Genomic DNA, 14,411 nt, shown 5'->3' on the forward strand with positions numbered 1-14,411 from the left:
CCTTTTTCTTCTGGTTTACTTTCATTGCATTGATTGGAAATGGTGTCCTGGGGTTTTAGTAAAATGCCCGGTCCTACCTGAACTGTTTCAGCCCTGAAGATCAACAGTAGTTATCAAAAAGTACTGTACGGTTGTTAATTATATTTGTAATGTTTTAAGTGTCTTAAACTTTGATTTCACTTGAACTAATTCTGCACGCATTGTGAAGAGCCCCCCCCCCTTAAAATTTCCCTTGAGATCAATAAAGCATCTATCTTCATTATTAAATGTGGCAGTTGCATATGTCTCAATGGCCCTCTATTCTTCCTGTTCAGTCAGTACCACCTTTTAAAGACTAAGCTGAAGTCATGGATCTTTAGCGGTTTCCTTCAACATCTAACTACATTAGGCTATTGCATGTTTCAGCTCCAACAGACGTTTGAAATGTAAGTATGTGGGCAGAATGGCACTAAACCAGGAAATGTGAAGCCATCTGGTCCCCTACTTTTGTCACAAAGGGCAATATGGAGTCCTGAAGAACAGCACAAAATATGAGCTGATATCTTTTTAATAGTTCTTAATTTAGGGCTACATAGAGGAAGGTGTCATACATTTTTCAAAAGGGTGAATTTTGTCATGCCTTACTAGTGACACATTTGTTGTAAATTGCTTTGTGCTTTGTACATTTAGATAAAGACATGCCTTTATCTGCTCTTGACCTGGTACTGGTAAAGCTAAATCTGACCCTTAATAATGGAAGCTTTTCACGTCACACTCCTTTCCTTAGCTACAGTAGAAGTTTGAGATGGTCTTTAGACTCTTGGTTGAGGGAACGAGTCCCTTATGCGTGGTGTTGCACACGGTGTCGTAATGGCGTCAGTGGCCATGTGGTGGGGCTGTTTCCATCTCATCCCATGCAAACCACATTTGTTGACTGTCCACTAGTATCCGGTTTGGCTTTAGCCAGAAGCAGCATTGATGCCAAATACCTTTCAACGCTAATTGAGTTTAAGAGCCTATCGGAGGCTTTAAATGTTCGTGGAAAAGTTGCCTTGCATACTTAAAGTCCAGTGTGTGAGAACAAGCCTAAGATTAAATTTAACTAGGCTAGTATGTCAAGCTTTCACCAGCACAGCAACATATAGCGTATGGTGTGTAGCCTCCAATGTGTAGTGTTTTTTTATGAACGGAACGGCTCATAAAATATTAGTTGAAATCCCACGGAGACATCTGTTATGTGGGTTCAGGCACTTGGCTCTGTAAGGCACCATGAGACAATGGCATTGTTTTGGCGCTATATAAATAACCTTGAACTGATTTGAATTGATGTTTACTAAACTACAGATTGCCTTTCATTTCGCTGCCATTGATGGGTCCCGACGTTGTCTTCCTCAGTTGTTACAGTTGAACAAATGTGCCGTTAATGTCCTTGAGCAAGCCAACCATTTTCCTCCGGTAAGAACGTAAAGCTGAGAATCTCCATCTAATGAGGCTTAAAGTGTGTTGTACTCCGTCCACTAAATCCGCGCGTAATAGGCCTAACGAAGCCACCTGCTTGCACATGTCGGCTGTGAGTCTGGTACCGCTCATGAACCGTGCAGGCTCTGGAGGTTTCATTGCAATAGATGTCACGGAGTGCATGTTAATGGAGCTGTTTATTAAAAATATAAACGATGCAAATTCAGGCTCATAACAATGAAAACAATTCAGACACATATTTTTTCATATAAAAAGTAGTCAAGAAAACCAACAGACCAAAAACAAATGTTAAAATGAATGTGTTGGACAGGGAAGATGCCTGCTGGACATGTGTGTTTCATCTCCTCAGAACGTATTTTAGATGTCCTTTTCCTACTCTTGATGAGGCAACTCCATTGTCTCCTTATTAAACAAAGCCAAGGAATGACAAATCTTATTAGCAGATCATCTTATTAAAATACGTGGAAAGATAGTGCCACAGTTGCAGGTGTGTGGTCCCTATGCCCAACACCAACCAATTTAATCAGCACCTCACCTTTTTAGGTCCGAAATATTTTATTCCATTAGGTAGTTGTGCAACAAATGGTTGTGCACAGTTCGTGCTGCCGTTTATTCACTTTTGGTGTCCAGATAGTTGCTAATGAACAGGTCCCCCCTCTTCCTTTTTTCAAGCCATGTAGTTGAGTCAGTAAAACTATTATCGACGTGACGAGCTGTCGTGAGTCAGGCCTGTAGTCGTGCACCACCACTGGAGCAAACAGTTGCCGCGATGACCCACAACCAACAAGTAACACGCAACACGTGTAGGCACAAGTTAGCAGCTACTAGTGAATGGGCTGCCGTGCGAATCAGGTATTGTCGTTGAATTTAAAGTAAAACCAAGACGAGAAAGGGATTTCCTGGATGAGGTATTTTTCGACACAGCCTACACAAGTCAGGGCCTCACCCAATCCAGTCAGCTGCCACCTGGGTACTACTCACACATGTCCAGCCGCCCAGTTATTCTCATGTGCCATACATACAGAGAAAACAAAACATAAAAAAGCCAGAAAATGATTTGAACCCCAACCAAAGTGAATGTGTTTCTTTATGGATACTCATACTCAATGGAACTGTCCTTAGTCCTGCGTGGAAAATGCGCGCTAGCGACCTAAGTAGCATGTAAACAAAATAGAGGCTAACATCCAAATCCTACTTAGTACGGAAGTGATGCACTGTCCTGTCTTGAGAGCACCAATTCAATGTCATGGCAGTGGTTGATAATGCAGTGCTGCAGTATGTCAAGGCCAGTTTACTTGCAAATTGTTCATGCTTTCTAAACCCACACTGTCTTTGGGTAATGGTGTGGTGTGGTATTGAATAAGGGGTAACTGTGATCAGCCCAGTTCCCGCAGAAATTAGAATTTATAAACTCAAACAGTGAAATCCAGTCAGTGACATAATGGATAATGCAACTCAGACAATATTACAAAATTCAACCTCATGATAAGGACACCAACGTAACCAAATGTAAGGTTATTGTGCTATTAGTTGTTGTGGTCTGACTCCTTACCCTACTAGAGACGCTGACTGTGTCTTTGACGTAGGTGATGACAAGGGTGAGGACTCTCTTTGTGCTGCACAGCCTTGCTGGTCTGTCCGAGGTTAGCCCTAGTTGCCAGGTTAAAAGCTCTGCTTGTCATGAGCAGTGAGGAGAACTCCTGAGAACCTGACAGGGTCAGTTATGGTCATGTGTGTGTGTGTGTGTGTGTGTGTGACTGAGAGGAATGGAGAACGCTGCAATGACAGGACATTCTTTCAGTGTTACACTACTTCTGTGTGTATAAGGTGGGTGTCCTTAAACTAAACCAGAACGAGTGAAAAGCTGCTGTAGTCCAGATATACAAATGACAAAGTCTCAAGAATCGTAGATATTTACACTAAAGACACAACATAGCAGTGATGTTTGGTTGGAGTTCCTCTGCGTTGATAGTGATATGGCCCGAAAGGGAGAGTGCACGCCAGCATGCGCTCTCTGTCAGCTGCAGACAGGAGTGGCTTGGTGTGTGGTACAGCACGCAGAGCCCAGGGGTCAAGGTTCACACCCAGATAGCGGAAAAACTCCGAAAACCATCTGACCCAGTGCAGGGCGAGGCCTGAACCCGAGTCTGCTGCTTTCTGAGGAAGGGTCGAGGGTCTCATAGTGCAGATTCTTTGTGCTTAACACGTGGCCTCGTATGATGTCCTCCAGAGTCAAAATGATTAGGCATGTCACTTATTTACACATTTGGAGTGACACTGATGTATCCAGATCAGTGTGTCACCCACAGTGAAGTGTTAAACCCCCTCCTCTCAAAAAACAAAAACAAAAAAAGAATAAATAAAAAAGGTTTTAATGAAGAGTCAGTTCAGTACTTCAGCAAAGGCACACAGGAGGGAGACTGCAGCTATTCAGGTGTCCAGAGGTCCCAGTGCTTCCCCTGGGCGACTCCCTGGGCGCCTCCTCTAGCCAACTCTCAGACTTGGCAGATGTTGTAGTAGACCGTGGGCCTCTCTGTCACGGTGTCTCCGAACACCTCGTACACGCTGTCTTTGCTGGCCAGGAGTGGCACCTCGGTCGCAGACATATTCATGTCCTTGAGGTTCTGAGAGTTCGGAGGGTTTCCATTGGCATTCTGAAAAAGATGCACGGGGACAGTTGATGTTAATATGGGGCCTGCTAGGCTGCAAGCATTAGAAGTCAATAGGTTCCTGGAGTTCCACTGGTACTGCAAGCTGCTAACAACATCAAGGTCAAGGGCTTGATACTTAGGGAGCACACATACTGATGAAAAGGTGTATCTGTGGTATGGATAAGGGTGTTTTGGATAAAAGTGAATGACTATTCAGCTAGCCACTAGGATATGTAAAAGTGTAAAAAGTCATGTCAAAAGCTTTTACATTTTTCCCTTAGGTAGTGGTCTTGAATGCCATTGCTCAAACTAAAATAAAAGTTCTTGGCAAGAACTTGTGGTTCTTTGGTAGACCCAGAGCTTTTTACATTGATCGTTTGGCCTTGAGCTGTGAAGGTCAGAACCAGCCTCACCTCTGCATCTCGTGGGAAGTCTTTTCGACACAGATGCCCGATGATTCCTGCTGCCAGGGCATCACCCAGCACATTGATCATCGTCCGAAACCGATCACTGGAATAGAGGGGAGGGAAAGCACTTGATCAGTTCACTTGATTAGTTCACATTACCCTGATGTACCAGAGCAGTGTATTGTAGCCTAAGAACCTTTTAAGAATATGAATGTTAAATACTTATTATGTTATCATTAGGGGGGAAGGAAATATCAATACACTTGGAGATATTATTATGTTTTTGTGATGCTGCATCAATTCTCAAATACACTGTATCGATTCTTGCCAGTACACAACCCTAATTATCATGCCAAACTTACAGAATCCAATCAATGGCCACTATGAGGGTGATGTCATCAGGAGGAAGGCCTACTGATGTCAGCACTATCACCATGGTGACGAGACCAGCCTGTGGGATTCCGGCGGCCCCGATGCTGGCAGCTGTTGCAGTGATGCTGGAGGCGACAGGTAAGATGTGTGAGATGGAATGTGTGATACTGAGTTAACTATAGCACCACATCCACTGTGCAGAAACTGAAAAGGATCCTTTTGTCAAGCATTTTCAGCATACAGGATTACAGGGAAAAAATGTGCAATTTGTTATTTCAGAAAAGTATGTGAATGTGCCAGTGAGTGAGTTAAGTCCAAACGACAGGCTTCAGTACTTATTATAGCACCCTATGAGAGAAAGTATTTGTCCCCTCCTCTATGCACTGTTTTACCTGATGGTGACCAACTGTCCGAAGTCGAGCTCGTAATCATTGACCTGGGCGATAAAGATGGCAGCCACGGCCTCGTAGAGAGCAGTGCCGTCCATGTTGATGGTGGCGCCCACAGGAAGCACAAAGCGAGCGATCTGACGGTCCACATTACAGTTTTCCAGCAAACACTTCATGGTGATGGGGAGAGTTGCTGAGCTGTTGTAGAAGGGGTTGGAGAAGAAAAACTCACTAATTCGTACCAAAAACCTCATGCTAATAGACACCATTTTAGACAAACAGACTCAGAGTGACACACAGCATGTCCTCACTCAGTGACAAAAACACGTAACCTAGCCAAAAACACGTAACCTAGCCAAAAAACAAGTAACCTAGCCAAAAAACCCGTAACCTAGCCAGACACCAGATGTTTTGGATGCTGATCATATAAGCCTCATGAACTGAAGACAGGCATTCACAAAGGTCCTGTCTCTCTGTGGCTGTGGAAATGTGTGATGTCTGACCTTGAGGAGGTTGCCAGGGCGATGACCATAGCCTGTAGCAGCCCTCTAATGAAGGTGAAGGGGTTTTTCCGTGTCAGGATGTAGAAGAAGAGGGGCAACAGAATGAGGCCGTGGACAAAAAGCCCCGCCAGGACCGTGAGGCCGTACCAGCCCAGCTTCTTGCCCAGCGACGACGGGTCGTTCATGTCCAAGATCTTCCCCGCCACTAGGAATATGATGCCGAAGGGAAAGTACCTGTGAGGACAGAGGAAGATTTAGGGTGTATCTGGTTCATCTCTATGCCTCAGAGTGAAGATTTGGGGTGTATCTGGTTCATCTGTATGCCTCAGAGTGAAGATTTGGGGTGTATCTGGTTCATCTGTATGCCTCAGAGTGAAGATTTGGGGTGTATCTGGTTCATCTCTATGCCTCAGAGTGAAGATTTGGGGTGTATCTGGTTCATCTCTACGCCTCATACTATGACAGCAGCCTTTCCCAGTCCCCTCCTATGGATCTACGCTGCCGTGTTGTTTACGTCCGTGAGAGTGAAGATTTAGGGTCTTTTTTGTTCATCAATAAACCTAAAACTACAACAGCAGCGTTTTCTTCTTCTTATCCTCTCTTGGATCTATGGTGCCATGTTCTTTCAGTCCCTGTGTAAGGGTAAAGTGCTGTGCTAGCACGGATACGTAAACGGATACCAGGCTGTATTAAAGCGATGGACATATAGAATCAAGTCATCTGCTGTGTGTCCGTTACACCAACACCTGTGACAGTGTCCAAGACGTCATTCTGCTTTAGGGAGCTCAGTGTGTTCCGGCCTGTTGGCCCTGCCAGGCCTGATGGGTCTGTATTCTGTGAATCGCTGTGCTCCTGCCAGCCTGGGCTCAACTCTGATCGCCATTGGCAGCAGGTGCGGGTGACAGCACACCTGAGCACAGGTGGCAGGTTAGGGCTAATAACCAGCCTGTCACACCTGTATCCTGGAAACAGCGCATCTCTTATCCTACGCAGGTTTGGTTGGAGGGCAGGTTTGAGGGCAGGTTGTAGCCACGCTACAGGAGGGGAAGTCTTCACTGAGCCCCCCCCCCCCCCCCCCCCCCCCCCCCCCCCACCCCCCATAGGGGTTCGATGAGGCAAATCACTGTTTACATTCTCAATGTCTCAGTTACCAGCCAGCCAGCCGATTACTTCAGCAGGGAAACCAAAATGTGCAGGTCTTTTTAAGTGAGGTAAATACTGGGGTGAATCTAAGCAGGGTGCCAACAGTAGGGACATTGCAGGTCTTGTTAAGTCAGGTAAATACTGGGGTGAATCTAAGCAGGGTGCCAACAGTAGGGACATGGTCACCCATGTGGCAGAGACTGTGGGAGGAATATTAGAGTGCAGCATTAGAGTGAGGGGCTCAGTGTTATTATCAGTATGCTAATAAATGCACTGCTTGTGTAGGATTGCAGGTCTGAAACAGTCGTCTCTTATTCACTTGTGCACTTCATTATTCATGTATTTTACTGATTCATGAATAAACATGTGTTTTTAATGGCAACAAATGCAAAACAAAACACCTGTCTGCAGTTAGAATGTTACGACTAGAATGTTCAGATACACTGTCAAATTATTGCTGGAGGCCTGGATGCATTTTTTCTTGACTGCGACTCCCTGACATACAAAACCTCTAAAAAACCTTCACTGTGAAGTGGAATGATAAAAATGTCTTTCCAGTAGCCACTTACCAAACAGCTGCGTTGATTATCTTCATGACGCATTCGTTAATACACTGGCAAACATTTACCAGCGGTAGTCCTCTCTCGCCCATCTTACCCAAGAGCAAACCTGAGAGACAACCAGAAAACCTGTCAGGGCCAACAGACATCTTGTCATTTAGCAGACACATGGATCCAAAACTGAGTGTTCCACATTATAAGGTACATGCAAAAGTACAGCTATTTCACAAGCTTAAGTTAGGTCTACAGAGTTGTTTTTTTCCACATGTAATAGGACATAAGCTGACATGTTTACCAACATGTACCAGGCCGAGAGCGGCACACATCCCTAACCTCAGCATGACTAGAGTCTGTTTCAGACATGTGACCATCCTCTGGTGTATATGGTCTCTGCCTACAGCTGAAGCCACACAGGGGCAGGAAGTGGCTGTCTTTAATGTGTGCCCAGGCTCACCCATGGTGGCGGAGAAGATGACGATGCCCAGGACGTTCATCTGCTGGCTGCTGCCGGGTTTGGGCTTGTAGACGACCTCTGGCGGCGGCGTGAGCTCCAGCAGCACGCTCTGGCCCTTCGGGTTGCTCTCGTCCGGCATGATGTACACAAAGTTCGGCTTTACCGTCTTGGCAGGCGTCTGTGGCACCGGGATCAGATCGGTCTTATACTGGAAGAGATTAGATGTAAGGTGTCAGTGGTTAGCTAGAATAACACCTGTGCGCAGAGTGATGGTTTAGAAGGACAGGAAAGTGTGTGTTCCTAGCGGCAGAGATAGGAATTAGGAAATGTGAGGAGGATGTTTGTTGAGTTGATTTTTGCAAATGGACATGAGAGGTCAGAAGCATTAGTTCTAGTGATTGGCTTCAATCAGAAGCTACTTGTTGAATGTACTGATGTAGTGGAGAGAAGGACTACCTTGGATTTTGTTGGGTCATTTTGCATTTCTTACCTGTTGAAAAGTTGCCTCTATAAGGTTGGAAGGAATCATGTTCCTGGAATGGGAGAAACTGGTTTCAGTTAAATCTTAAATGAGGTGGCTTATCCGCATTATTGACCACATACCAGCTACAGAACCACCTCAGCAATCAGAACCTATTATAGGCAAACATGGTTATTCACATATCACGGCATCACTGCATCATTCTTGTTATGCATATAGGCTCAACTGGCTAAAGTCATTTTCTGGTTATGTTGGTAGTATGTGAATCATATGTAAGTACAAATGTGGAATAGTCCTGTTTTTTCTGCCTTCATGACAGCTCACTTAAACATAAATAGTTATATGTAAGCTCATGATGTGAACAAGGCAAGGCCCTGTTATTATAACGTTCGTTTACACATTAGGAGAATCACTCTTATTTGTAATTGTGCTGGAGATTGACCCTTAGCTTGTTTCAATACAAACATGAGCTCACGATTCTTGATACACTGGGTGCAGAAGAATTCATTTTTAATGGCTGGAAATTTTTAAAAATCAAGTACTAAATAATTGGTGCCCTCAGCACACTGCCTCCGGGTGCGTAGGGAAGATGCTGTTTTACGTGGCGTTTCAGTTCCGCCCCTGGATACTGGAGCATCCCCCCTGGTTACGGGCACATTGCCCCTGGTGATGGGAGCGCAGGCCCCGGGCGTGTCAGTGGCGTGCTGACCTGGAGAGTAGATATCCTCTGACCCCCAGCTCAGCTTCTGCACGAGCAAACGTCACGAGACCAACGTCATGCCCTATGCAGAAGAATTCTCAGCAAAGATCAGTGCCTCTGCTGCGCCACTTATGTCGTTAGCTCAAAAGTCAGCCATTGGTGCGGATTACTAAAAATACTCTAATCACCCTTGCGCTTTAATAGGATTGTGCGGGGGAACGCCTGCACTCATCAGACTGATACGTGGTAGGCGGTGAGGCATCCTGGGCTCAGATGTCGGGCTTTGGGCAGAAAAACGACAACAACAACAACAACAGCCACAGTCTATTGTTTTGGAATGAGGAGATGCAAAGCCAGATGGCTTTGTTTTTAACTTTCTGGATTTAGTTGGGGACAAGTTACCTGGAGACGGCGATTAGCTGTAGCTTGCATAGCTTGGCCTAAGAGTGCCCCCTGAGGTACAGCCTCGAGTTTGTTTGGGATTTAGAGAGCCCAGATGTTCAGGATCACAACACTAACTGCTCATGCAGATTACAACAACCTGAGGTAAGGCCTAGGAGGACACTTCAGACGTAGGCGCCTCATTTCCTAAAACATCAGCAGAGAATGCCCTAGTTTTGCTAAGACTGCCTTCCAGATAATCTGCCAGGCTCAAACTCTCCTACCTATAAGCTAACATTAGATTTAGTCTTCAAACCACCATCAAAATAGACATCACTATCTCCGAATGATCAGTCACAAGAACTGATATTTGGCCAGAATCATCAACCAAATGGCCACAGAGAGAGAGGTCATATTTCCAGTGTATACCTGAGCCTTCAAAGAAACACAGGGGAATTCATTAACTAATTACCCCATTGGGGCCAACAAAGGGACAACAATACGCCCCGTATACGCCGAGCAACACAGGAGGGCTACTCAATGTCACCATGAACTAAAAGCAGTCATTATGTCCTTCAACAACCTAGAACACTATGCTGCAGGGCGCTCTACATCGCTTCCAAGCTTCCCTTCCCTGCTCTTAATACGTGACACTCTTGATCAGAGGAACACCCCTAATTTAACACACATCAACACATCAATTGTTAAAAACTTTAATCACTGATATCAGCGAGGAGCAGTGACGGAGATAGACAGAGATAGTTGGTTTCCTGTACAGCGTAGCTGGATGGATGACATCTGACCAACTGCACAACAGTGAAAGGCTGTATCGCAGTGAAACTCTGGGAGGTTAATATGAGTACCTGACGAGGTCCAGCAGGGCGTCTGCAGAGGTCATGACGGGTCCTCCTCCCAACCGGTTGCTCTCCATCTCCGTACCAGAGCCAGGCTTGATGATGACAACCAGGACGATGCCCACCACCACCGCGATGAAGGTGGTCCACAGGTAGTACGTGACTGTGAGGACTCCCATACGACAGCAGGACTTGGTCTCCATGGATGACAGCCCAGACATTAAACTACACATGGATGGAGGTGGGGTCAGTATCAGGGCATTAAATAACTCAAGGCACTGTCATGCAAAAGTAAGTTGATGTGAAGATCTGATCAGAATGAAGAGTCCATATCAGATGAAAGACATTATTTAAATGGTAAAATGGTAAATGTTTTTTCCCAGCATCCGATCAGGAATCTGGAGTAGAGATAGCCAGGACATCTGATGGATGACCCCCCACCCCCAGGACATCTGATAGATGACCCCCCACCCCCCCAAAACAAATGAACTATGCAGATGTGAAGCCTTTCTGTATCAGATAATGTCAATAATAGTAGTGTCATAAACTTTGACTAAAACTCTGATTAAAACATCAGCTATTATCCGATCCGATTGCGAGTGTGGTGTCTGAGAGGGACAAAAAACATTGACTGGTATATATATAATATATATCATCATCATCATCATCATCATTATTTATTCAGGGAGAATTGACCGAGCATAGGGCTCTTTTGCAGCCATGCCCTGATTGAGGGTACATATATTGTATATGATCGCTGCCAGCATGGAGAACCTCAGCAACATGGCGCCATTTTTACCTTGATGTGATCAAAGGAAGAATGAGCATCTTTAGCAACCGCATCAGAAGCTCTCCAGGAAAAGAGAAGTAGATTTTTGCCTGAATGGAAAACCAGCAGACTCAGTTACTTACGACCCACTGTCGAAACTTTGGTAAAGATGTGAGCCCATGTGAATGGCACAATTGACATCAGTTTATTACTGATACATCATTTACTCATGCAAGAACACTAGTCACTCATGCAGTCACAAGCTGTAAAACAATCGAATAGAGAACAGAATTGGCATAGTTATCCCTTTCCCAGAAAGACACCTTTGTCATGTGTTGACAAGTGCTACTTAATAGTCTACTTTAAAGTGTTGTGAATGTTTTATCCAAAGCAATAGACTACATTTTATCAGCTTCCTTTCACCCAGGGAATTAAGCACATGTCCTTTGTATTGGTAAAAACTTGCTTGCACATCTTATTTACAAATTTTCTATTTACTCTCAGACCATGGATCTTGCGTTCTCGAGTCCTGAAACCTCTCGGCTCTCTAAAGTGAGGTCCTTTGGGATTGAGATGTTGTGGGGGTGGGGATGTGAGCGGTGAACTGGTGAGATGAATTTAGCCAGTGGATTGAGGGTACTGGGGCAAGACCATTAAGGAGAGAGAGGAGTTGCTCTCGCCCGCCCGCCCGCCTGCCTGCCTGCCTGCCCACCCGCCCATCTCCCTCGTCAGGTCTGGGTCACGCGTCGCTCGTGACTGCATTCAGGCTCACACTAACAGGCGTGTGCTCTGTCCCATCGGCCTCTGTCTGGGATTAAACTACCTGAGCACAGATTGACCCTCGAGTGCTTCCTGGATGACCATTACCCTACTCAGAATCCTGGGCATTACACTAAACGCAATACTGAAATTCAAACTGCAGGTTGCCCTGCATCCACCCCATGTGATACGACATCAAAGTCCGTAAATCTAGATCTCATTTCTGGGTTTATACATGGGAATATTTACATAGATATACAAGAAAAATATGATAATTGTTATTTAATATGTTCTTCAATTTCCCACCCCATTATTTTTTACTAAGGACGAGGACCTCATCTTAAAAAAGCAGACTGAACTGATGTGTCCATCAGGGTCGCTACAGAGGATATGTTTTCTGAACATCTACTACACTGAGCTCACAGTTACCTTTCTAAACACTGTCAAGTTTATAGGACCTTGTTTTGTTCCTGAGATTTGAATCAATTATCACCTATTTGGTTGAGTGCTCTTTCTCTGCCTTGCACTTCCAAAACTCTCTTTTAAAGGATTTCTATCTTCAGTGCAAAGCGATGTGGTAAAATGCATGCCTTAAAGTAACACTATGCAACAATTTGACACTTTTTTGGGTATGTTTTAATAGGCAACTAGTTTTGGTATCTTCCTCAAATTCATTTTGATAGCATATGGTCATGTAAACGACGTGTCTTTCCCACTAGCCATCCAGGATATGCACTATGTAGTTCTGTGTTTCCTTGCTGGAACACCTTGCAAAAATGGAATAAAAGCTATCACAGCATGACATTGCCAGCTACAACACTAAGTTAGTGTGTTGGCAAGCTTCTTTCAGTGTCAACTGGGCTGTTGGTGGTTGTTTGCAAGGTTTTTCATGCCTTTTAGGTAGTTAGCTTGCTAGTTTTGGAAAATAAATCCTTATCGCTGCTTAAAAAGAGCCCAAACACCTGCTACAGGGGGCTGCGGAGCGGACATACCTGTGTGGAGACTGTTTGTCCTCTCAGCATGAAGCCCAGCACGCAGCCCGTAATCACCGCCATCACCGACAGCGTCAGCAAGCCATTGCGCTTCAGGTAGTTCCTCAGGTACCGCTTGACTCCGGGGGAGAGCATACTCGTGAAGCAGCCGCTGAAGCGGTCCTTGGGAGACCTGGCAGGCCCAGCCGGCGTGAAGGCGGTGGGCTCCGAGTTGGTCTCCTCGCCCTCGGACGGTATGAGCAGCTCCTCCATGCCCAGTCAGTAAGCAGGCAGGAAGTGAGTGTGAGGCCAAGTGGTGATAACCTTTTCCTTAACGAGGGATTAAGGCATCGCGGCTTCGTTAGCTCAGAGGCTACTCGAGACCGTGGTCAGAGGAACTTAGGGAGGTTAAGAAGCTTAAAACCATGTAATAAAATCTAACATTTCTTTGTTGTGGATGGCATCATGCCATCTTGTTGGATTGGGTTATGTTCTGTATGTTTTGTTTTGGGGAGGGGGTGTGTGTTGGGAGCACCCACCTAACAGTTGCCCCCCCCCCAAGTTTACAGATGTCTATATATAAGATGCAATCTTGACTTGGACCATGACCTACTAAACCCAGGCAGGAGCTGAATTGTTTTAAAGCAAAACACAGCAGTGAGTGTATGGATCTCTTTTTAGAACCTGACGGGTCTGTGTCTCACGGGGGGGGGGTGAAAGGGGAACCTGACGGGTCTGTGTCTCACAGGAGGTGGGGGGGTGGTAAGGGAGGGGAACCTGACGGGTCTGTGTCCTGTGTCTCACGGGGGGGTGGTAAGGGAGGGGAACCTGACGGGTCTGTGTCTCACAGGGGGGGGGGGGTAAGGGGAACCTGACGGGTCTGTGTCTCATGGGCTCCCTGACGTCACACCTCTAATGAGATTAGGGTGCCTCAGCTCCGGCTCGCGCTCCGGCAGCCAAAAGGAATCTTGGGTAATGTGACGCAAACACACACACACACACACACACACACACACACACACACACACACAGGAAACTGTGTTATCCTGGGTCATGTTTTGTCTGACTGCTTGGAACTGCAATGGATGAAATCTTCTGGTTTTTATTGAACTAATCCCACAGGATCAACACATTTCTTATAATAAAAGTACTATTTTAGGGCATGTGGATTATAATGGTAAGATTTTGGCTGTACTTGACCCTTGAAAAAGAAAATCATTCTTAATCATTTAGGTTGGCTGAATATTTGTACATTGTTCAGCATAAACTGTGCCAATTCAGGTCCTGTCTTGTCAGTCAGAGCTGGACTGTGTGGTTCAGCAAATCCTAACCATAGTATTAAGGACCGCCATGTTGAGCATTGGGAAAAGAAATGATGCATAAAATCATCATTAAATAAGATAAGGACATGTTCACTCACAGGCTCCTGTGGTAGCTGTCGATGGGGAACCTAAATGGTGGTGACGATTGTTGTCCTGTGGTTCCAGCATCAGTTCCCAGTGTTTCACTATCAAACTGGCTGTGTGGCTGTAATCCTGCCCAATCCTAATCTCATGCGT

At 45.4% G+C, this 14,411-nt stretch overlaps 1 protein-coding gene across 3 annotated transcripts; it reads right to left on the reverse strand.

Moving 5' to 3' along the window:
• Window positions 1–3,809: 3,809 nt before the first annotated feature.
• Window positions 3,810–14,411, reverse strand: slc1a8a (solute carrier family 1 member 8a). 3 transcript variants are annotated; one of them, XM_012823174.3, is made up of 12 exons: window positions 14,273–14,411; window positions 12,874–13,176; window positions 11,153–11,232; window positions 10,363–10,578; window positions 8,428–8,470; window positions 7,938–8,145; window positions 7,493–7,592; window positions 5,781–6,014; window positions 5,281–5,475; window positions 4,879–5,013; window positions 4,523–4,619; window positions 3,810–4,112 (listed from the first exon to the last, which is right to left on the reverse strand). In XM_012823174.3, the coding sequence occupies exons 2-12, from the start codon at window positions 13,123–13,125 to the stop codon at window positions 3,954–3,956; spliced, it is 1,719 nt and encodes a 572-aa protein (XP_012678628.1). In that variant the 5' UTR covers window positions 13,126–13,176; window positions 14,273–14,411; the 3' UTR covers window positions 3,810–3,953. The 3 variants fall into 3 exon arrangements, with proteins under 3 accessions (XP_012678628.1, XP_031430594.1, XP_042564900.1); XM_031574734.2 differs by having other exon boundaries at window positions 12,874–13,182; XM_042708966.1 differs by lacking the exon at window positions 14,273–14,411 and having other exon boundaries at window positions 12,874–13,645.

Source organism: Clupea harengus, chromosome 10 (genome assembly GCF_900700415.2).
Source record: "Clupea harengus chromosome 10, Ch_v2.0.2, whole genome shotgun sequence".
Taxonomy (NCBI): Eukaryota; Metazoa; Chordata; class Actinopteri; order Clupeiformes; family Clupeidae; genus Clupea; species Clupea harengus.

Coding starts and splice junctions, on each gene's coding strand:
- slc1a8a (XM_012823174.3), bottom strand. CDS start 13,125: ATGGAGGAGCTGCTCATACCGTCCGAGGGCGAGGAGACCAACTCGGAG. Junction 8,146..8,427: donor TAGAGGCAACTTTTCAACAG/GTAAGAAATGCA, acceptor AATCTCTTCCAG/TATAAGACCGATCTGATCCC. Junction 4,113..4,522: donor ACTTCCCACGAGATGCAGAG/GTGAGGCTGGTT, acceptor CATCTTTTTCAG/AATGCCAATGGAAACCCTCC.